Source organism: Haliotis rufescens, unplaced genomic scaffold, assembly GCF_023055435.1.
Source record: "Haliotis rufescens isolate VD_foot unplaced genomic scaffold, xgHalRufe1.0.p SCAF_24, whole genome shotgun sequence".
In the NCBI taxonomy this organism is placed as follows: domain Eukaryota; kingdom Metazoa; phylum Mollusca; class Gastropoda; order Lepetellida; family Haliotidae; genus Haliotis; species Haliotis rufescens.
Genome location: NW_025963935.1, coordinates 1,015,084 through 1,039,901, shown reverse-complemented (window position 1 = coordinate 1,039,901; position 24,818 = coordinate 1,015,084). Strand labels below are relative to the sequence as shown.

Genomic DNA, 24,818 nt, shown 5'->3' with positions numbered 1-24,818 from the left:
TCTGTCTGTCTGTCTGTCTGTCTGATAGATGTTGTTTTGATGTTTTACCATGGAACTCGGGTACTGTTACCACCTACATAAACTGTTAGAACAGTTAGAATAGCATGGAGGCAATATTTTCATGAGATTTTCATAAGATCGATCAGCCATTTGACAATGCAAGGTCAAGCTCTAATGATCAAGCTGTTATTACCAACAGCAGCTGTCGGTTGTTCTGGAATAAGTCTTGGGGGTGGATACCTGATTTACACGCGTATCACGTGCCGCAATGTAATAACACCAAACAGTATCGTGGCCTGTAGCTTCTCGTTGGCATGGCAACCTGATCGCCCTGATTACATCTGATTGGTCGATAATTGCTCTCCGACCTCGGGGACAGGAGAGCGGCCATCATTGTTTTCTTTCTCTGGTTCATATGGTCATTAATACCTTGGCTGATCACTGCGTTCTAATTCACGAGCCATTATCGATTTTTAGTCAATTAACAACCCATTGGAAACACGGGACACTGGCACCACAAGGCAGTGGCTGGGATCGATAATAAACATGGCGGAACAAACGCGGGCGAGGTTATTCTGAGCTCTCCTTGCACGCTCGTCACAAATACCCATTCATCAAAGATAGCAGTAACGGAACCCCCATATCTGTCAGAAACAATGCTTGACATCAAATATTGGTTCAAGAATATGAGCATAAACGATAACGGCTTTGCTTGAAATATAGATTCTTGTTGGCACATCAGATTTCATGCACCAAACATAGCTCTACTGCCAACATCTCCGAGCGGTGACGTTATCGATCGGTTTTAATTTCGTCTTCAATCGCTGCTAGGACACGACTGCCAGTGAAAAAGCGTTGGGACTTGTGGCTCGGACAAATGAGTGACCACGGTAAGAAAGTGATTATCATTTAAACCAATGACGTCACGGTGGATCCCTAGTACCATGGACTTGCAGGAAGATGGCTGCCGGGAGCCGCATCACGGCGGTGAGTACACAGCCATCTGGCATGACAAACGCTTCGAATGACTTTGTTACATAGCTTCCTATATGAGCAGGCTTCTTCCGTCATATGGAACCTTGCAAGGCTTGTTGCAATGTCACAACCATATAGCAATACGGGGGATTGGGGCCTATTGCGCGTACCTGTATGTGCGAATTTCACTTGATAGACCTTGGAGTGTGAGAGTGACGGAATTCTTCCCTCTGTCTGAATGAACCTCTTGTCAGGTTCATGATATCATGCATTGTGTAGCCATCTCGTGCAAGATTCTATATATGGAGCGCTGGTATAGATGACTGGCAGGTGCTCCCGCTAGGCAGGACATTCTTACCTTTTCGCGAACACCTGGGGTCATTATTTATTTCAGTGGTCCATTCATATAATTGCAGGGGTAGTATCTGTCATTATAAACCATCTACACACGAATTTAAAACTAAGAAGCCACCTCCTTCATTGAGAAAACTTTTGATTAGTTTCAACAAAATCAGAACAGGCACTGTCGTGTCACAAAATTTACTTTTTCATCGATCACTTGATTATCTGGTTTGTGTATCGGCCGACGTCGAATGGCAGGAGTACTGCTGTGCCGCGCCGGGCAATAAATACCTACTTTTTTTTAGGGTGCACACCCAGTCATCTAAGGCGCCGCGATTCGCTGTGCAAAGTTGCGTCCCTTAGGCACGAAAGAAACCTATGGTTGTGGGTTCGAATCCTGGTTCGCCCCGATTATGTTTCTAGGTTTGTCAGCACTATACCCGTGCTCGTGGGTTTCACTGAAGTGGTAAGCATCTGAGACCTGCATCACTTCAGGCTTTCCTCCCACATTAAGCTGACACGCCGCGATATGACTGGAATACTGTTAAAAGCGGCGTTAAACTCAGCTCACAACCACTCACCTGTTTATGCAGTTGTATGAATGGCCCGCGCTCCCGTAAGGCAGGACATGCTTTCCCTTTTCGCGAACACCTGGTGTCATCACTGATTTTCAGTGGCCCATTCATATAAATTTTCAGGTGTAGTATCAGACATTATATATCCCACTGACAAAATTGGTACTGACAAATTTGGGACAGCAATATTCCATCTAGGTCATGACCGAGGAGATTAAAAATGCTCCTACCCTGTACTCAGGGCAGAGTAGCGTGGTGGGCGAACGCTTTGACCACAGGGCCAACCTCGAGGGGTCACCGTACAATAGTTAATAATTATCATAACAATATTGCACAGATATACGACCCTTGCAGACCCGGATAGAATAGGCCTTCAGGGACCCATGCTTGCCGAAAAAGGCGACTATGCTTGTCGTAAGAGGCGACTAACGGGATCGGGTGGTCAGACTCGCTGACTTGGTTGATGCAGGTCATGGTATCCTAATTGCAGGGATCGATCCTCATGATGTCAATCACTGGATTGTCTGGTCCAGACGTGATTATTTACAGACCGCCGTCATATATAGCTGGAATATTGCTTAGTACGGTGTTAAACAACAACGAAAAGAACGAACGAACGAACACAGATTATTAAACACAAGTTAAAACAATCGTTTTTGTTTTTAACACTACCTCTGCGAACACCTGGTGTCACAATTGATATTCAGTGAACTATTCATATAATTTTCACCTCTTTTTTGCCTTTTAAGCCCAATGGAATCTGTTTCGAGACTGATTATTCTCTGACGCTGACGTTATATATATATATAATCATTATAATATATTATCATTATGACGGGGTTGAGGTGAAATGGGGTTTAACGTCGCGTTCAAAATTATTGCACTTATATAGCGACGTGCATGCACGTGTGTGTGTGTGGCTGCTTGTTCTAGTCCGGATTGATGCCGATTTATAGTGCTAGCCCACTGAGATACCATGCCGCAGTTTAACATGAATACCCCACTCAGACACAGTATACTGACTCCGAGCCGACCAGTCCTTGTTTTTGCCCCAAAATGCCGAACGCCAGGCGGGGTAACAACAAGTACCATCTTTTAACGTCTTTTGGTATGACGCGGCGGGGATAGAACACCAGACCTTCCAGTCCCCGGACAGACGCTCTACCACTAGACCACGGAGGCAGTCATAGTCATGACGGAATATGATATCAACAGCATATGTTCATAAAGTATACACTACTGTGTCCTCGATGTATCGAATCGAGGAGGTGTTATGTATAGATCGGGGACCAGTAGACAGCTTGATGAAACAGAAAATCAAATTTCAACCTAGGAAGCCACTTATTATTAGTTTCAACAAAATCAGTAAATGCACTATCGTGTCACTGGAGTTTCTTGTTCATCGATCACTTGATTGTCTGGGTTGTTTACAGGCTGACGTCGCTTGGCAGGAGTACTGTTTTGTGGCGTCTAGCAGGAACTATTTACTTTTTTATGCACCTTGTTGAATGTCGGATGCTACGGTAGAGCACGACATGCTTACCCTTTTCGAGAACACCTGGTGTCATCACTGATTTTCAGTGGTCAATTCATATAGTTGTCAAAGCTATTTTGATATGGGTCAGTGGACGTTCTACGTGATTTGATTCTACTGCTAAACAATCTTGTGATGTGATATGGGCCAGTGGGCGTTCTACTTAATTTGTTGCTACTGCTAAACAGTCTTGTGATGTGATATGGGCCAGTGGATGTTCTACGTGATTTGTTGTTACTGCTAAACAATCTTGTGATGTGGGCCAGTGGATGTTCTACGTGATTTGTTGCTACTGCTAAACAATCTTGTGATGTGGGCCAGTGGATGTTCTACGCGATTTGTTGCTACTGCTAAATAATCTTGTGATGTGGGTCAGTGGATGTTCTACGTGATTTGTTGTTACTGCTAAACAATCTTGTGGTGTGATATGGGTCAGTGGACGTTCTACGTGATTTGTTGCTACTGCTAAACAATCTTGTGATGTGGGTCAGTGGATGTTCTACGTGATTTGTTGTTACTGCTAAACAATCTTGTGATGTGATATGGGCCAGTGGATGTTCTACGTGATTTGTTGCTACTGCTAAACAATCTTGTGATGTGATATGGGTCAGTGGACGTTCTACGTGATTTGTTGCTACTGCTAAACAATCTTGTGATGTGATATGGGTCAGTGGACGTTCTACGTGATTTGTTGTTACTGCTAAACAATCTTGTGATGTGTGTCAGTGGGCATTCTACGTGATTTGTTGTTACTGCTAAACAATCTTGTGATGTCATATGGGCCAGTGGACGTTCTACGTGATTTGTTGTTACTGCTAAACAATCTTGTGATGTGTGTCAGTGGATGTTCTACGTGATTTGTTGTTACTGCTAAACAATCTTGTGTTGTGGGTCAGTGGACGTTCTATGTGATTTGTTGTTACTGCTAAACAATCTTGTGATGTGATATGGGTCAGTGGACGTTCTACGTGATTTGTTGTTACTGCTAAACAATCTTGTGATGTGTGTCAGTGGATGTTCTACGTGATTTGTTGTTACTGCTAAACAATCTTGTGATGTGATGTGGATCAGTGGGCGTTCTACGTGATTTGTTGTTACTGCTAAATAATCTTGTGATATGGGTCAGTGGATGTTCTACGTGATTTGTTGTTACTGCTAAACAATCTTGTGATGTGATGTGGATCAGTGGGCGTTCTACGTGATTTGTTGCTACTGCTAAATAATCTTGTGATGTGTGTCAGTGGATGTTCTACGTGATTTGTTGTTACTGCTTAACAATCTTGTGATGTGATATGGGCCAGTGGGCGTTCTACGTGATTTGTTGCTACTGTTAAACAATCTGCTGAAGTAGGTCAGTGGGCGTTCTGTTTGCAACAGAAGAATACATTTACTTCGAACAAGAGACAGGGATGGAGTGTGACACACTGCACGTGGACATGATGCTCATGAATGTGTTTCTCAACACACCATGTTTCGTTGACACTTTAGCGGTCGGCGGCAACCGATTGGCCCACCTCTGCTATCACCGATTGGCCCACCTTTGCTGTCACCGATTGGCCCACCTCTGCTGTCGCTATCGACTGCACTGTTTATGCAGTTTCGCGGGTTCAGTTGTCAGGTCGAGGTTTTAGATTTTTTTCAGAGGGAGTGAGTGAGTGAGTGAGTATGGTTTTACGCCGCTTTTAGCCATATTTCAGCAATATCACGGCGGGGGACACCAGAAATGGGCTTCACATAGTGTACCCATGTCGGGAATCGAACCCGGATCTTCGGCGTGACGAGCGAACGCTTTAACCACTAGACTACCCGACCGCCCCGTTGAGTTTGTTCAGAAGTAACGCATGTAAGTTCAGAATATGGTTTAATTGAACATAATCATTTCTATATAACCCCACGGCTGCCCGCACGATGCACACATATCAGTTCTGACAAATATATATACTGTTCTTTATAACCATGTAGCTACCAGCGAGACTCACACACATCTGTACTCTTCTGTATAACGGGGCGGTCGAGTAGCCTTGTGGTGAAAGCGTTCGCTCGTCACGCCGAAGACCCGGGATCGATTCCCGACATGGGTACGAATTGTGAAACCCATTTCTGGTGTCCCCCGCCATGAAATTGCTGGAATATTGCTAAAAGCGGCGTAAAACCTTACTCACTCACTCACTCTTCTGTATAACCATTTATCTGCCTGCGTTACCTTCTTTGAGGATTAACGTTTTTTCTCGAGACAAATTCGATTTCATACTTAAATTTAGATCTCTTTCTTAGAATTCCCCACAACGAAGTCACTGCAATACTTGTGAGTATGAAATGTGAGTGTGAAATTAGACAAAGAGTATCAAGACACTGACTTTGCAGATATGTCTCCGTAATGGCCTCGCGTATATATATAACGGATGTACCTGTATCATTCTTAATGACAATGTTTCACAAGTGGCAGCTGAAAGGTTTATTGATTTTGTTTAACGTCGCACTCAGCTGTATGGTTTCTATTAATAATCGAATATTGACAAGGCAAACCACCACCCTGTGGCCACTCAACCAACTGAAGCTACAACCACTAACACGAACGCACGCACGCACACACTCACTCACGCACACACGCACGTGTGCACGCACGGACGAACACACACACGCATGCACATACACGCGCAGACAATCACACACACACACACACACACACACACACACACACACACACACACACACACACACACACACACACACACACACACACACACACGTAAATGCACGCCACTATATAAGTATAATAACCTTTGAACATGGCCTTAAATTACAGGATCACCCTTCTCACATAATGCTGTGACCATCAACGAATTCACTTTATACACGTCAGACAGTTATAAATACAGCGGATTGGAGAAGCCATTTATGTACAATATAATTGGACAATATTGCCGTCGAAGTATCTTTAAACAATGATAATGATGAAAGCGACAAAACCCTTTCCATATTCATAAGAAATGTCTTCTGAAAGCATGGCCCAGCATGTGTTTATGAATCACTATCCATTGTGTATGATACCAGGTGTTTGCGAAAAGGTGAGCGTATCCTGCCCCACCGATGGAGCCCATCACAAATACATGCAAAGGAAAGTCAATTGTGCCCCCGAGAAAAACACGTGAACATGTGACACAAGTAAAAATAGGGAATTGTATCGGACACAAGTTTTGTCACTGATACGTCAAATTTGGAAATGTCCTCCACATGTCTACCATAAAACGTTTTGAACATTTTACTGAGACCTTGAATGTTGTAATGTTGGTTAAGGACATATGGTCGTTGCGGTGGTACTAATCCCATCTTTCCGTCCGACTATTTCTGTAAAGTCAATACAAAAACTGACAATTGCATATTCGAATCCTAAATGTGCGTTAATAGTGTTTGGTAAAACAGAACTCCTGATATATCGCATTGTCCTGAATTCGTTATATCCCGAGTTGATGATTCTGCATATTTATTAAGTCTGTAATATCTACGACATATTCCTTTGGAACGTGCAGTAACTATATCTAATGTGGGAACATTTGAAACAATATAACCGTATTAATACAGATATCATTATGTAGCTGTATCGTATATAAGGATGTATTTATTATGATCTGTCGTGATTTATGAAAATATGGATAACACAAAATAGAACTATACACTAAATAATTATTCAACAGATAACACGACATATATTGTGTATAATGATGAGACTGACATCTTCAGACAACACGACGTATTTTGTGTATATCGATGAACCCGACACTAGCTATTGTGCTGATGATTGATATTGACCCGATCTAAATTGACTCAGAACACATAAACGACAAGGAGAAGTTCATCTGGCTGCCTAGATGTCGCTACCACTGTCAATTACGTTCGCCTGCAGCATCGTGAATATTGACCATGGATGAAGACGCAGATAGTTTAGCGAACCACTGACGGTTCGGGGTGATTGTGGTCCACGGGCTGTAGGTGTTTTACTTATTTACATTTACTAGTACCATATGTCATCTAAATTGTAACGGATTATTTTATTATGAATTTCCAATCGAGTGAATGATGCTTGAAGTGGCAGTCAGGATATTTCAATAACTTACCAAGCTGCATCCTTGTTATATTGTCAGATTTATCCCAGCAATATTCCAGTTATATCCCAGACACATCCCAGGCATATCACAGTTATTTCCCAGACATATCCCAGACATATCCAAGTTATATCCCAGACATATCCCAGCTATATCCCAGATATGTCCCAGATATATCGAAGACGTATCCTGGCTATATCCGAGACATATCACAGACATATCCAAGCTATATCCAAGGCATATCCAAGATATGTCCCAGACATATCCCAGCTATATTCCAGCTCTATCCTAGCTCTATCCCAGCTATATCCTAGCTATATCCCAGCTATATCTCAGCTATAGTCCAGATATATCCCAGACATATCGAAGACATATCCCAGCTATATCCCAGCTGTATCCCAGCTATATCCTAGCTATATCCCAGCTATATCCCAGCTATATCCCAGCTATACCCTAGCTATATTCCAGCTATATTCCAGCTATATCCTAGCTATATTCCAGCTATATCCCAGCTATATCCCAGCTATATCCCAGCTATATCCCAGCTATACCCCAGCTATATCCCAGCTATACCCTAGCTCTATCCTAGCTATATCAAAGCTATATCCAAGCTCTGTCCAAGCTATATCCCAGCTATATCCCAGATATATAACAGCTATATTTCAGCTATATCCCAACTATATCCCAGCAATAATGAAACTATATTTCGGCGGCTTTAAAAATTCTTGGCCAGATGTTGGCCAGATCATGACGTCACTGAGATGCCTGTTCTAGTTGAACGATGATGCGGTCAGTCTGATCACACAGTGGTCATCAGATCCTCGTTAGCGACAAGAGCGGTTACTGCATGTCTATTTGTCTCAAGATTCCCAAAGGGGAGGCAAGCATGAAATTATGGGGCCGTACTAGCATTCGAATCAATGGAGACAAGAGTGGGTACTGGGGACCTAATTCGCTTTGCACTCCGTCACGGAGACAAGCATGGGAACTTGGGACCGAATTCGCTTTGCACTCCCTCATGGAGACAAGCATGGGAACTTGGGACCGAATTCGCTTTGCACTCCCTCATGGAGACAAGAATGGGTACTGGGACCTTTTTCGCTTTGCACTCCCTCATGGAGACAAGCATGGGAACTTGGGACCGAATTCGCTTTGCACTCCCTCATGGAGACCAGCATGAGTACTTGGGACCGAATTCGCTTTACACTCCCTCATGGAGACAAGAATGGGTACTGGGACCTATTTCGCTTTGCACTCCCTCATGGAGACAAGCATGGGTACTGGGACCTATTTCGCTTTGCACTCCCTCATGGAGACAAGCATGAGTACTGGGACCTATTTCGCTTTGCACTCCCTCATGGAGACAAGCATGGGTACTGGGACCTATTTCGCTTTGCACTCCCTCATGGAGACAAGCATGAGTACTGGGACCTATTTCGCTTTGCACTCCCTCATGGAGACAAGCATGAGTACTGGGACCGAATTCGCTTTGCACTCCTACATGGAGACCAGCATGGGTACTGGGACCTATTTCGCTTTGCACTCCCTCATGGAGACCAGCATGAGTACTTGGGACCGAATTCGCTTTGCACTCCTACATGGAGACAAGCATGGGTACTGGGACCTATTTCGCTTTGCACTCCCTCATGGAGACCAGCATGGGTACTGGGACCTATTTCGCTTTGCACTCCCTCATGGAGACAAGCATTGGTACTGGGACCTATTTCGCTTTGCACTCCTTCATGGAGACCAGCATGGGTACTGGGACCTAACTCGCTTTGCACTCCTTCACGGAGACAAGCATAGATACTGGGACCTAATTCGCTTTGCACTTCCTCATGGAGACAAGCATTGGTACTGGGACCGAATTCTCTTTGCACTCCTTCACGGAGACAAACATGGGTACTGGGACCTAACTCGCTTTGCACTTCCTCACGGAGACAAGCATTGGTACTGGGACCGAATTCTCTTTGCACTCCTTCACGGAGACAAACATGGGTACTGGGACCTAATTCGCTTTGCACTTCCTCATGGAGACAAGCATTGGTACTGGGACCGAATTCGCTTTGCACTTCCTCATGGAGACAAGCATTGGTACTGGGACCGAATTCTCTTTGCACTCCTTCACGGAGACAAGCATGGGTACCGGGGATCGAATTCGCTTTGCACTCCCTCATGGAGACAAGCATGGGTACTGGGACCGAATTCGCTTTGCACTCCCTCATGGAGACAAGCATGGGTACTGGGACCGAATTCGCTTTGCACTCCAACATGGAGAAAAACATGGGTACTGGGACCTAACTCGCTTTGCACTCCTTCACGGAGACAAACATGGGTACTGGGACCTAATTCGCTTTGCACTCCTTCACGGAGACAAACATGGATACTGGGACCTTATTCGCTTTGCACTCCTTCACGGAGCCAAATATGGTTACTGGGACCTAATTTGCTTTGCACTCCTTCACGGAGACAAACATGGTTTCTGCCCTGACACTTCAATGGGGATGGAGTCTTTCTCAGGATGATGCACATGCATAGCATTACAGACTGGCACTAGTCCTGTAGTCCTTGCCAAACTGCCCAATAGCTAAGGTACGGACCAGTAGAAATTCGCCGTGTTTTAGGGTTTTGCTATATGTTACCTCTATAAGGACTAGTTACCTCCATATAGAACTGTTAGTTGCTGTCACTGCATGCATAGAAAACAGATAAGATAAAAATGCACAATCCAGATCTCCTACAAAAGTTGTACAACACGAGATGTTTCGACCAAAAAAAAATATTTTGGCAAACGGATCGATTTCTTAAAAGATTTCACAAGAATACCTTTGTGAGCATGTCGTTGGATAAGACGTGTTTTCTCTTGTAATTCAGCCGCTATTGATCTCAGTCTGTCTCAGTTGTGGCTCTTGTTGCTGGCTGAAGTCACGACGGGAGAAGGTATTGCATGGCTTCTTGCTCTTGACATGTCGGACAATCAATACCAAGTGCGTGTCTCCTAACCCCGGTTTATCAGAATGAACGATCACCATACACACCATACACACTGGGCTCTGGGTATTGTCAGGGAACCCAGTTAGTGGACACATGAACTGTTTATAACAAGAACACTAACGTTAATTGACATAGGAAGGTAATTACCTACCACGTTCGTGTACGTTCTCCTCGTCCGTAATGTTATTAAAGACACGAGTCATGATTATAATGTCAGAAGGGACACTATTAATGAGTTAATTATGGGTTGATATACATATGTATACCTACATCATTCTATACCAACATGGGGGCACGGGTGGCTAAGTCGTCTAAGGCGCAGCGACACGCTTTGCAGAGTTGCGTCCCTTGGCCACGCCAGAAACCTTTGATCGTGGGTTCGAATCCCGGTTAGCCCCGATTTTGGTAAATGTCTGAGATTTGCATCACTTCGGGCTTTCCTCCCACATTAAGCTGATACGCCGTGATATAACTGGAATACCGTTAAAAGCGGCGTTAACCCAACTCACTCACTTACTATACCAACATGCAGAAAAGAGCAGCAGAGTAATGGTGCATGCACATGTGCGATGAGGGACGTGCTTCGAGATCGGCGTAGGAATGGACAAAAAAAAGATATATAGTTGATTTTAGGGTGACGAAAAGAGTGGCACTGATAATTTGAATAGTTGATTCAGGGTCACAGTATAAGTGAGAATGAAGAATGACGAAGCTGATTCGGGAGCCAAAATATAGATGAGTTGATTCTGGAGTGACAATATAAATGAGTTGATTCGAGAGCGACAATATAAATGATTTGGAACGAGAGTGACAATATAAATTAGTCGATTCGAGAGTGACAATATAAAGGAGTTGATTCGAGAGTGACAATTTAAATGAGTTGATTCGAGAGTGACAATATAAATGAGTTGATTCAAGAATAACAATATAAATGAGTTGATTTGAGAGTGAAAATATAAATGAGTTGATTTAAGAATGACAATATTAATGAGTTGATTCGAGAGTGACAATTTAAATGAGTTGATTCGAAAGTGACAATATAAATGAGTCGATTCGAAAAAGAAAACCTAAGTGAGCTGTTTTGAGAATGACAGTGGTCCGGTAAACATAGCAATTTAATGATGTCGGGAAGATATATCTTCCTACTTAGGAAGTACGGTAATTTCGTCATTTATATCCACTTTTCATCAAAATGATCCGTCTATGCCAGCCCTATGTTTTCATGTTTTTCGATCGAACCACGAAATCGACGTCAGTAATGCCAGGGTAGCGTGTTCTCCGAGCCAGCTGTATTGCATTGCCTCATGGTCAGTGGACATGAACGATCCAGCTTGATTGCTTCCTCCTGCTCGCTTTCACCCATTAATCGTTACGACATAATGTCAGGCTGCTACATTGCCGTTCAGAGAGTGATGGGGCGGAGCGCACTTTAGGAGGCTATGAAAACAAATAGGGAGCATCCCGTATCATAACGTCCCGTCACACACGCTCAGTAGTGAGTGGGGCTGGCTGAACGAGACTTTGATCAATATGCATTTACATATTATTGGTGAAATTGTTACAAATTTAAAGGCCCTTGACTAAAATGATTTACAACAAAAGGTTGACATGACATGAGAGAGCCGTCATCAACCTTCCCTACCTCTCTCCCCTTCCTCCCTCTTCCCCCCCCCCCCCCCCCCCCCCCCTCTCCATTTTTCTCTCTCCTTCCTCACTCTTTCCCTCCTCTCTCCCATTCCTCTCTCTTTCCCTCCCTCTCTCCCATTCCTCTCTCTTTCCTTCCTCTCTCCCATTCCTCCCTCTTTCCCTTCCTCTCTCCCATTCCCCCTCTTTCCCTTCCTCTCTCCCATTCCCCCCTCTTTCCTTCCTCTCTCCCATTCCTCTCTCTTTCCTTCCTCCCTCCCATTTCTCTCTCCAATTCCTCTCTCTTCCCCCTCTCTCCATTCCTCTCTCCCATTCCCCCCTCTTTCCCTTCTTCTCTCCCATATTCCTCTCTCTTTCCTTCCTCTCTTTCCCTCCCTCTCTCCCATTCCTCTCTTTCCCTTCCTCTCTCCCATTCCTCCCTCTTTCCCTCCTCTCTCCATTCCTCTCTCTTTCCCTCCCTCTCTCCCATTCCTCTCTCTTTCCCTCCTCTCTCCCATTCCTCTCTTTCCCTTCCTCTCTCCCATTCCTCTCTTTCCCTTCCTCTCTCCCATTCCTCTCTTTCCCTTCTTCTCTCCCATTCCTCTCTCTTTCCTTCCTCCCTCTTTCCCTTCCTCCCTCTTTCCCTTCCTCTCTCTTTCCCTCCTCTCTCCCATTCCTCTCTTTCCCTCCCTCTCTCCCATTCCTCTCTCTTTCCCTCCTCTCTCCCATTCCTCTCTCTTTCCCTCCTCTCTCCCATTCCTCTCTCTTTCCCTCCCTCTCTCCCATTCCTCTCTCTTTCCCTCCTCTCTCCCCTCCCTCTCTCCCATTCCTCTCTTTCCCTTCCTCTCTCCCATTCCTCTCTCTTTCCCTTCCTCTCTCCCATTCCTCTCTCTTTCCTTCCTCTCTCCCATTCCTCACTCTTTCCCTCCTCTCTCCCATTCCTCTCACTTTCCTTCCTCTCTCCCATTCCTCTCTCTTTCCTTCCTCCCTCCCATTTCTCTCTCCAATTCCTCTCTCTTCCCCCTCTCTCCATTCCTCTCTCCCATTCCCCCCTCTTTCCCTTCTTCTCTCCCATATTCCTCTCTCTTTCCTTCCTCTCTTTCCCTCCCTCTCTCCCATTCCTCTCTTTCCCTTCCTCTCTCCCATTCCTCCCTCTTTCCCTCCTCTCTCCATTCCTCTCTCTTTCCCTCCCTCTCTCCCATTCCTCTCTCTTTCCCTCCTCTCTCCCATTCCTCTCTTTCCCTTCCTCTCTCCCATTCCTCTCTTTCCCTTCCTCTCTCCCATTCCTCTCTTTCCCTTCTTCTCTCCCATTCCTCTCTCTTTCCTTCCTCCCGCTTTCCCTTCCTCCCTCTTTCCCTTCCTCTCTCTTTCCCTCCTCTCTCCCATTCCTCTCTTTCCCTCCCTCTCTCCCATTCCTCTCTCTTTCCCTCCTCTCTCCCATTCCTCTCTCTTTCCCTCCTCTCTCCCCTCCCTCTCTCCCATTCCTCTCTTTCCCTTCCTCTCTCCCATTCCTCTCTCTTTCCCTTCCTCTCTCCCATTCCTCTCTCTTTCCCACCTCTCTCCCCTCCCTCTCTCCCATTCCTCTCTTTCCCTCCTCTCTCCCATTCCTCTCTTTCCCTTCCTCTCTTTTTCTTCTTCTCTCCCATTCCTCTCTTTCCCTTCCTCTCTCCCATTCCTCTCTCTTTCCCTCCTCTCTCCCATTCCTCTCTCTTTCCCTCCCTCTCTCCCATTCCTATCTCTTTCCCTCCTCTCTCCCCTCCTCTCTCCCATTCCTCTCTCTCCCTCCTCTCTCCCATTCCTCTCTTTCCCTTCCTCTCTTTCCCTTCTTCTCTCCCATTCCTCTCTTTCCCTTCATCTCTCCGATTCCTCTCTCCCATTCCTCTCTCTTTCCCTTCCTCTCTCCCATTCCTCTCTCTTTCCTTCCTCTCTCCCATTCCCCTCTTTCCCTGCCTCCCTCATTCATTCACTCTCTCCCTCAGACCCCTTTCTCCGCTCCCTCTCTCGTTTGACGTTGTTTACAAATCACATTCATACATGCGTGCAATTTCCTCCCTGTCCATCCTCATAAGCCACCATGTAGCAACAAGCATTTCACACCCGACTTAGAAAAAGGACAGGAAACCCGGTTTGATTAACCTCAGCGAGGCGTTGCCATTGGGATGCGGCAGGCTGGATCAACGTCAACTGCAGTGGCGAGGTACTTTGGATGCGATGTGTATTACCATCATCAAATTAATCGCCAGGCATCAAGGGACAGGCAGTGTCCAAGGCCAGAGGGTCGCTACTCCAGCGCAGGACCGTTACATCCGGGTGACGCATCGGCGTGATCGACAACGACGGGCACCGCGACAGCGTAAACTATTCAACGCCCACGTCATCCCGTGTCAGTTCCTCGTCGTCTAAGAGTGGGAGGAATCAGATGACATCGTCCTAACGTCGAGCCATTACTGACTCAAGGTCCCCGACAACAACGTTTGTATTTGGCCCAATAGCACCTGCGTTAGCGACGTCAACAGTTGTCATCTCAGACGTATCGAGGGTTAACCGACGTAACGCTGTCTCTTACAGGCCGACGGGGCGTGGAGTAGCCTAGTGGTTGAAGCGTTCGCCCGGGATTGTTTCCCCGTATGGGTACAATCTGTGAAGCCCATTTCTGGTGTCCCCCGCCGTGATATTGCTGGAATATTGCTAAAAGCGGCGTAAAACCCAACTCACTCACTCAATCGTTAGTTATCATCCCAGGAGCGCTCTAAACGTGTTCCGTCGGCGTCTGACTGCTGTCGTGTTCAGGGATGGTGTTTCCAGGTCTTTCAACAGAACAACGCTCGTCCCCATACATCACGAGTCTCCATGGAATTCGTCTTCGTCACCGGACATGGCGCCTGCTGATCACGTACTGCACGAGATTGGGAGACGTCTTCAGGATGCAAGACAGCCATCCACACTTCACGAACTGGAAGCCTGTTTTGCGTGGTAATAGAACAGGATTCATCAAGCCTTCTTCAGAAACTTGACGACTCAATGAGACGGCGATGAGCGGCCTGTATCGCAGCTAACGGAGGCCACAAACTCTATTGATGGACACGACTGACACTTGCAATTTTTCTGTTTGGGGGCCCTCTTTTTTAGGGGGAATGTTTCACGAATAACGGATGTTTTTTTTATCATTCAGTCAACGCCCATTTGTTACATACCATTATGACCTTAACGTTATTCCTATTATATATGTACAACTTGCGTTTCTCTGCGGTTAGTTAAGTATAGTATCTCTATGAAAATACTGACGAGGAAGCACAGCCATATACAGTAAACTACGGTTATAACGAACCCAAAGGGACCAATATGTTGTGTTCGTTATATCCGTAGTTCGTTATAAGCATTTCAACTGAAGGTTATCGCAAATGACCGAGACCAAAAACAACAGCTCGTTATATCCGTCACTTCGTTATAAGCGTGTTCGTTATAAACGTAGTTTACTGTAACACAATGTAGTTGACGCGAACCTACCTTTCAGTATACAATACAAATAATTCAAACATTGTTTAAGATAAAGTTGTAAGTAGCACAATGTTACAACAGTAATACAAAGCGCTTTTGAACACTACTTTTCCTGTTGGTATAAACTTCTATGTTCGAATTCAAAAGTATACTCATAATTTTTCGCGCATACTTTATTGGGAAGCACGTACCATCATAACTGTCATTTCTAAACAACAATCGTGAGAGGAAAGAGGGGAGCCATCGATCCGTTCGCTTGGAAGCCATGCGCTCAGGGACCACACATTTGTAAAAGCCAAATGTTGGCAAGGCAACTGAATAGATATTGCTGCTTGGTTTATTCGAAATCAATGTTTAACCGTTATGTTATTACAAGAACACTAAGGGGCTAACTTGATGGTTGAGAAGAGAATATTCATTGTTCAGTGTTGAAGTCTAGAGAGGTTTGTTTTGTTGTTTTGTTGATGCAGTAAGGGAGTGTTGTCTGTGGTGAGGTGAGGTGAGGTGGGGTGGGGTGAAGTGAGGTGAGGTGGGGTGAGGTGGGGTGAGGTGAGGTGAGGTGTGGTGAGGTGAAATGGGATTTGACGTCGCGCTTAAGATTATTGGATTTAAATTGTGACGTTCATGCACGTGTAGTGTGTGTGTATGTGCGTGTGAGTGCGTGTGAGTGTAAGTGTGTGAGTGTAAGTGTGGTGTGTGTGTGAGTGTGTGTGGTGTGTGAGTGTAAGTGTGTGCGTGGTGTGTGTGTGAGTGTAAGTGTGTGAGAGTGCGTGTGTTTGTGTGTGTGCGCGTGTGGTGTGTGTGTGCGCGTGTGAGTGCGTCTGTGTCTGCGTGAGTGTGTGCGCGTGTGTGAGTGTAAGTGTGTGTGTGGTGTGTGTGTGAGTGTGAGAGTGCGTCTGTGTGTGTGTGTGTGTGTGTGTGTGTGTGTGTGTGTGTGTGTGTGTGTGTGTGTGTGTGTGTGTGTGTCTGATTGTACTAGTCCAGAATAATGCCGATTACTAATGACTAATGCTAGCACACTTAGATACCATGCCGCAGTTAAACATGGATGCCCAACTCACGCACATTATATTGACTCCGAACCGACCAGTCCTGTATCCCTTTGTGCCGAGTGACAGGCAGGAAAACAACAAGTGCCTATTTTAACGTCTTTCTATTGTACACCACAAAATACCTGTTTATACCACTGTTCTGTTTAGAAATACTGAAGTGCAAAGACACATTTTTCATCACAAAAATTCCAATTTATGCACGCTTACCTTTTCGCGAACACCGTTATAATCTGTGATCACATTCAATTTTCCTAAACCAACCAAAATCATTAGCCATTTACACCATATTTTAGTAAATACAAATTTTGCTCTTTAACAAGACCATACCATTTTGTACCATTGAGTATACACTATTGGTTTGTTTAGTGGTCCTAATGATGTCTGGAAAGCCAAAATTTTGACCAATGGGATATCAGGGTTTCTGCACCAATTATGGAATCAGTGACAAAGAATACAAACGTCGGCAGTATGCTGATGATACTGAATTATTTCTAAATGGCAAAGATGAAAGCGTGTATGCAGCTATAGAAACACTAAATAAATTCTACAAAATGTCTGGCTTAAAAATTAATGTAGACAAGACAAAAGCAATATGGATAGGCCCAAAAGCGGGTAGCAACGATCGTTTATGTCAAGACTTACAAATAGAATGGCACAATAAGGAATTTGAAGTATTAGGAATTATTTGGAATCCAAACTTAAGTGAACTCTGGGTAATCAATACAAAAAGAAAGCTAGAAGAAATACATAGATTGCTTGCAAATTGGAGAAAAAGAAATCTAACGCTTATAGGAAAAATTACAGTCATAAAAACTACAGCAATGTCAAAACTAGTTCCTATATTTTCGACAATACCTAATCCTCCTGAGGACTTTGTCTTATCACTTGACAAAATATTTTAAAATTTTATCTGGAATAATAAAAAAGACAAAATCTTTGACAAGAAAATAGGAGGAAGGTGGATTACGCATGGTTAACATTAGAGCCTTTATTGACGCACTAAAACTCTCTTCGCCGAGATTATATTGAGAAAAAACAACATAATGTATATCCCAATTAAAGATATACTCTCTTTAGGTGCTAATTTTGACAAGCAATCTTTTGTTAAAAAAAACCTACAGGAAAGATGTATTAAAAGCTTACAACAACTACTGTAAAAAAAATATTATTTATGTTGATAATATAGAAACCATTATGGCTCAATCACAACTTCAAACAAGCAACATACTACATAAAGCAATGGGCTAATAGTGGAATTTACTCAATTAAAGATATATGCAATGAAAACGGACTGATGTCATTTGAAGAACTGACACTAAAATATCCGATAAAAGGTACAATATTAGACTATAGATATGTAATCTTCAATACACCAGAATCATGGAAAACAACAATCCAGAAAACTAGAAAGCTAATTTCACAGAATTTGTATGTAAACAGTTGCTTAAGTGATCTGATGAAGCCTAGAAACTGTTATGATATATTAATATCAAATGAAAATAATCTTAAAGTTTGTGATAAATGGCAATCAATTTTTCACTGTGATTTATATTGGAATACGACATTTACTGTTTATAGATATAAACTGTAGGCTGTAAAACTTTTAGATTTTCAGTACAGATTTCTACATGGAATTATCTACACAAAGAAGGAACTATTAACAATGAATCTTGTGGACAACAGTGTTTGTAGCTTTTGTGATGCTGTCAATGAGGACATCAGCCATGTCGTTTGGGAATGTAATGATACTAAACAATTTTGGAATGGTCATAAACTTTGGCTTAATAATTATCTTTCACAAAAAAAAATTGACAAAATATCTTATTTGGTTTGGTTCTAACTACTCTAATACTTTAATCAATCATATAGTTTTATTGGGAAAACGGCATATTCATGTAAGTGGAATTAGAGAAACCAAACCGAAATTAGATATACTTTTAAAACTATTTAAAAACATATATTCAATCGAAAAATTTATTGTTTTAAAAAAAAATAACTTAACAAAAAATGGTCACCTTTATTCTCGACATTTGATTCTTAGCTCTCTGTTGATACAGGCCATATTTGAGTCTGATTGTGTGTTGCAACCGTTTTGGTTTGAAATAGGACAAAATTGCTTCCAACCCTTTAATTTTTTAAAGAGTGTATTGTGCCATTCTATGCTATGCGAAATATGTTTTTGATGGAATACTTTATTAATCTCCAACTCTTTTGGAAAATTCTGGAATATGATGTTCACATCGTTTGCAATTTGCAGAATTTCTGCAAGGTGTGACTTCGTTATGCCACGTTTAATTGGTACACTGATTTGCAAATGTCGGGGAACTGTGATCACATTAAATTATCCTAAACCAACCAAAACCAGTAGCCATTTACACCATATTTTAGTAAATACAAATTTTGCTCTGTAATAATTCTTTTTCTGTACCATATGAGTAAACAAAATTGGTATTGTTAAGTGGTCCTAACTACATGCTGGAAAGCCAAAATTTTGACCAATGGGATATCAGGGTTTCTGCACCAATTCTGGAAGGTGATGTTCACATTGTCTTAGTAGAAACTGGATTGCGTGTCTATATTTTAATGAAAGCCTAACTGGAAACACTGTACTTTCTTTAAATGAAATATTTTGCTATTATTATTAATATAACCTTCTCACATGTGTAAGCATATTTCAATAAATACAAATTTTGTTCTTGTAATATTCTGTTATTTACCATATGATATAATATTTGTATAGTTTGGTTGGCTTTAAAGAAGTATGTCTTAAAGATATGCCGTAAACGAAAAAGCATATTTATTTCATTTTTTCACACTTTAGGTAACCTAAATCAAAGCAAATGTTCCACTAAAATACAGTTATTTACTTTACAGATGTAGTAATGGGTAAATACATTCCTAAATGTACATTCTTCATAATATATTTAGGTTGTGGGTCATGTTGAAAAAAGATATACTGGAGTTTCATTCCTCCGTGGCGGCCATATTGAATTTTTTTGGGTGCCCCCATATCTGATTTTTTTTGGAATGTCATTACCTACAACTGAGCCAAGTTTCATGCTTTTATCAAAAAGTGCACAATTTGTCACGAACCGGCTCCACTATTTCCTTTCCCCCACACAACCAATTGGCTCCATGTTGTGAATGAGACGGTGAGGTTTGCGTCACATCAATCCAGTCAAGATGGGGGACCTATTAACCTCTTACCTAGCCTGACACACTCGCTGACAGACAAACCAAACTGGAAATTACAACACCCCTTAAGTAGTCCCGCTATTTGTTTCAAGAGCGAGGAATACATTTACAGGAGTTTTAACGTGCAGTAAAAAGATACGCGTTTCACTGACTGATTTATCACAGCAGTCACGCCACCCCCAGTCTTGTGTCAGGTGACACGACACGACCCTGCAGTCGTGGACATGTGGCAAGGGGGAAGTAGGTAGGTGCTTTGCTTGTTAAAAATGTCGAATATTGATATACATGTAGGATGAATTATTCACAGCATTTATGATGTGTGGGAGAATATGAGAAAATAGAGTAAAGTGGAGGTAAAGGCAGGCGGACATGGGGGTGAGACGGAGGGTTAGAAAGAGCAAGGAGAAGAGTGATGGGGAGAGAGAGGGAGCGGTTGAGGGAGAGAGGGGAAGAATAGAGGAAGATTACAAAAGGGAGGGAGAGAAAGATGAAGAAAGGGCAGGAATGTTATCGAGAGGGAAGGAAAGGGTTCGAGAGGGAAGGAGTGAGTTCGAGTGGGAAGGAATGAGTGTGTGTGAGTTGAAATTTTGAGTCACAACGGCAATATTTCAGCCATATCGTGACTATCAAGGGTTAAATTTTATGAATACAAAAAAACTGCCAACGAAGGGTAGTAAAAGTACTACACTAATCACAGAAAAACATTTTACAACTAGTATGGGGTCATAAAAAAAAGGTAGCATTTATACATAACAATAACATAAAAAAACGGGCTATAGATCGCCAGCCCCTGAAGGTAGATCACCCTATTAGGGACCATGGGGACTTACAGTACCTTTGCTACCTGCATGGACCCCAGCAGGATTTACATCATCCCTTTAAGTGTTGGCGATTATTGGCAGAGTTAGCCTAACATCTTAAAATGACACATATTCTACGGTTAAAACACGGTAGTTCTAAATTTACCTTGAAAGAAGTGGAACCTACGTACCCTCTCAGGAAGACAATAATTTTACAGTATTTTAACCCCCCTTGAGGATACAGTCTCTAACAATCTCAGTTGCTAATTTGATCTACCAATCATAAAACATTTATATTTTGCAAGACACAATCAAAATTTTGCAAACACCTCTTTTTCCTTTAAAAAACCAATGATTAAACGAGAATTGATACTGCTAAAAAGATCCTTGATAGATGACGATCTGAAATATTTATCCCTTGTGATGGCAAAATCAATAGTCAAGCAGGACATGCTTGATTGTGATTCCTCATCACAAGGGATCCCAAATGGAGGATCCTCACCTTTCAAGAGATATTCATGAGTATATCTGCTGTACCTAACACGGCACCGTTGTATAATGACCTCTTCAAATCTGGACTGACATCCCAAGTAGGTGTAACCAATAGTTGGTTTAATTTCATGTAATTTATTGATACCTACTTGGGTGTCCCACTTCTTTTGCATCAGGTCACGGATATAGGATCTAATCACTGGCTTGTAATCAGTGTATGGGAGCAAAAGTGGTGTCACAGATTTGTTGAGTGCTGCTTTTGCAGCAGCATCGGCCATTGTGTTACCAGTGATTCCAACATGGCTTGGTAACCAACAAAAAACGATGTTCTATTGGCCAGTAGCAAGATCATAAAACAATTTAACTTTAAAAGTGGATGCGTGGAAGACATGTATGTTTTAATAGCTTGAATGCAAGAAAGAGAGTCTGAACAATAAATGAACTGTTTATGTTTAGTTTGGCTGTGGATGTGTTTTAGAGCCGTTAATATAGCATTTGCCTCCGCAGTGAAAATAGAACATATATCTGGTAATCTGTTTGAGATAGTTCTGGATCCAATGACGGTGGCGCTGGCAACAGCGTCACCATACTTGGATCCATCTGTAAATATATATTTATGAGTATCACAGGTGCCTCGTAATTCATTATATTGCTGTTGATAAATTAATTGATTTGTGTCGGATTTCTTTAGTTTACTTAATGTTAGGTCCACCTCGGGCTTCACTAACTGCCATGGTGGAAAAGTGAACAGCCGAATGGGGGCTAGGGTTTCAAGATTGATTTGGGCAGCAGAAACATCAGATTGTATTCTTATTCCAAGTGGTGGAATAAAAGATGTCTTTTTATTGTAGATATTTTTGTACTCTGTAAAAACACAGTCATATGCTGGATTTGATTTAGTAGAACGTAATTTACAGATATAGTGTAAAGATAATTTAATGCATCGGTGTTTAAGGGATGGCTCATCAGCCTCCACATACAAACTGTGAATAGGTGAGGTTCGGAAGGCTCCAAGACAAAGCCTCAGGCCTTGGTGATGAATGGTGTCTAATAATTTTAAATTGTTCTTAAAAGCCCCACCATAGATGATGGAGCCGTAATCAAGTTTCGAGCGTATAAGATCTCTGTATAGTTGGAGGAGGGTTTTCTGATCCCCTCCCCACTTGGAATTAGAGACAACTTTTAATAAATCTAGGGCTTTCAGACATTTATTCTTTAAGTATTTTATATGTGGTAAAAAGGTTAAATGATGATAGAAAATTATACCCAAAAATTTCGCTTCTTTTACAACTTTAATGGGGGTGTTATCTAATATTAGTTTTGGATAATTTAAAGCCATTTTCTAGACACCATTTTTGGATTTTATTTAAACACAGTTGCATTTGCCTCTCAATCGTATGCATGTTCTTACCACGGCAAGAAACATTAAAGTCATCCACAAACAACGATCCATCAATGAATCGTTTAAAACCTTTGCTAAACTGTTGATTTTTATGCTAAACAAAGTGATAGACAAAATACTGCCTTGTGGGACACCATGATCCTGATTATAATGATCAGAACAGGGTGGAACCCACGCGAACTTGAAATTGCCTGTCAGTTAAAAACTTGGATATAAATTGAGGCAAACGGCCTCGCAATCCAAAATCATGCAAATCTTTTAAAATACCGTACTTCCATTTAGTGTCATATGCTTTATCTAGAACGAAAAAGATTGACACTGCATGTTGTTTGTTTATAATGGCATTCTTAACGAATGACTCCAATTGAACTAAATCGTCAATGGTACTGCGATTTTTATGAAATCCACATTGAATATTTGTGATTAAGTTATTGGATTCTAAGTATCAAGTTAATCTATTATTGACCATGCGTTCCATGGTTTTGCAAACGCAGCTTGTCAATGAAATGGGTCGATAATTGGAAGGATCAGTATGATCACGTCCAGGTTTACGTATGGGAACAATGATAGCTTCACGCCATGAAGAAGGAAATTCTCCTGACGTCCAGATTTTATCAAATATTATCAAAAGGGTTTCTAAACACTTGCGGTACATGTTTTAAAAGTTGATAATGTATATTATCAGACCCTGCAGCAGTGTCATGAGCCTGTCCAAGCGCAGTATTGAGCTCATGAATGGAAAAGACTTCATTGTAATCTTCCCCGTTATCTGAATTAAAATGTAAAGGTGTCTTTTCCTGCAGCTTTTTGTATTTTTGAAATTGAGGGACATAATTAGACGAGGAAGAATGGTGAATCAGAGTTTCACCAAGTTTATTTGCAATTTCTGATGTATCAGTTAATAATTGATCCCCATATTTGAGATGGTGGATGCTTGATTTAGTACGCTTACCTTTTATTTTCTGAATCATGCTCCATACCTTGGACATTGGCGTCCGTGAATTTATCTTGGATACATAATTATGCCAAGATTGACGTTTGTTTTGTTTGAAAGTGCGCCGGGTTTTAACATTTACAATTTTAAATTTATTGAGACTATGGACTATTGGATGGCGTCGGAAATATCGTTCAGCTTTTTTCTGTGCCTTTCTAGCTTGTTTGCAATCATTGTTGAAACATGGTTTACGTATGTGAGGATTTGAAGAGGACTTCAGAATACATTCATCAGCTATTTTAGTAAGTTCATCAGAGAACAGTTGTATAGAATCGGGAACATCAATAAAAACATCAGGTTTTAGTTTGTTAGAACAAAGGACTTCATATAATGCCCAGTTGGCTCTAGTAAAATTCCAACGTGAAGATGGTGGAACATCAGAAGGTGTAACAGATTCTAAAATGGTAGGAAAATGGTCACTTCCACAGAGGTCATCGTGGACCGACCATTCAAATTCATTAAGTAAATTAGAACCTACAACTGACAAGTCCAGACAAGAGTATGTTCCAGTTGCGGGATGTAGATATGTATGAGAACCATCATTAAAAATGCACAGATCGTTATTTAAGAAAAAATCTTCAAGTAATTTCCCTTTGGTGTTGCTGTCATTACTACCCCAAAGCGGGTTATGGACATTCAAATCTCCCATGATAACACAGGGCTTAGGGAGTTGGTCATATAGTGCCTGTAGATCAGGCTGTCTGAGAGGGTGCGATGGTGGTATATACAACGAACACAAAGTAAAAACAATATTTAGGAGATAAACATACTGTGTTTTCAATGTAGAGGTAGGTTACCTGTGGATTTAACCCCGCTAAATTGAATTTGGAACCGAACGCGCAGCGTGAGGTTTCAAATGTTAAATTTAGCGCGGTTAAATCTACAGGTAACCTAGCTCTACATTGAAAACACAGTATGTTTATCTCCATTCTACCATGACTAAATAAAACGCGAACTCTTTGGTGTTAGCAAATATACTGAGTGAAGCGGCATGGGTTGAGTTCAGTGTTTTGAGTGGGTTATCGATCTGAATTACGGAATCAACGAACAAAATATGGTGCTGTATATACTCAAGCAGTTTGTTTACTCCATAATACTTCACTCGAACATATGACAGGCATTAAAAGCATATAAGCACGGCAACATGGTAAGCTAACATGAGGTGGCCATCCCTAAGAAAACAAAGCAAGCTTTGCAAGTCTTTCGCTCTACATCTCACGTCACCATTATGACGTCATA

The 24,818-nt window shown here is 42.2% G+C and overlaps 2 protein-coding genes across 3 annotated transcripts in view; one reads left to right on the top strand and one right to left on the bottom strand.

Moving 5' to 3' along the window:
• The first annotated feature begins 615 nt into the window (after window positions 1-615).
• The window catches only part of LOC124125677, a 64,950-nt gene continuing 40,747 nt past the window's right edge, over window positions 616-24,818 (top strand). The window contains exon 1 of one of the 2 annotated variants that reach the window (XM_048401919.1): window positions 616-987. The gene's annotated coding sequence lies outside the window, so the exon portion shown is untranslated. The remainder of the gene's footprint in view (window positions 988-24,818) is intronic. The other variant, XM_048401918.1, reaches the window with a different exon arrangement.
• On the bottom strand, window positions 10,400-23,574 carry LOC125383512 (cilia- and flagella-associated protein 251-like). The gene is made up of 6 exons (XM_048401834.1): window positions 23,538-23,574; window positions 21,811-22,047; window positions 13,702-14,100; window positions 13,065-13,619; window positions 12,239-12,894; window positions 10,400-10,582 (listed from the first exon to the last, which is right to left on the bottom strand). Exons 1-6 carry the CDS (start codon window positions 23,572-23,574, stop codon window positions 10,400-10,402), a joined length of 2,067 nt encoding a protein of 688 aa, XP_048257791.1.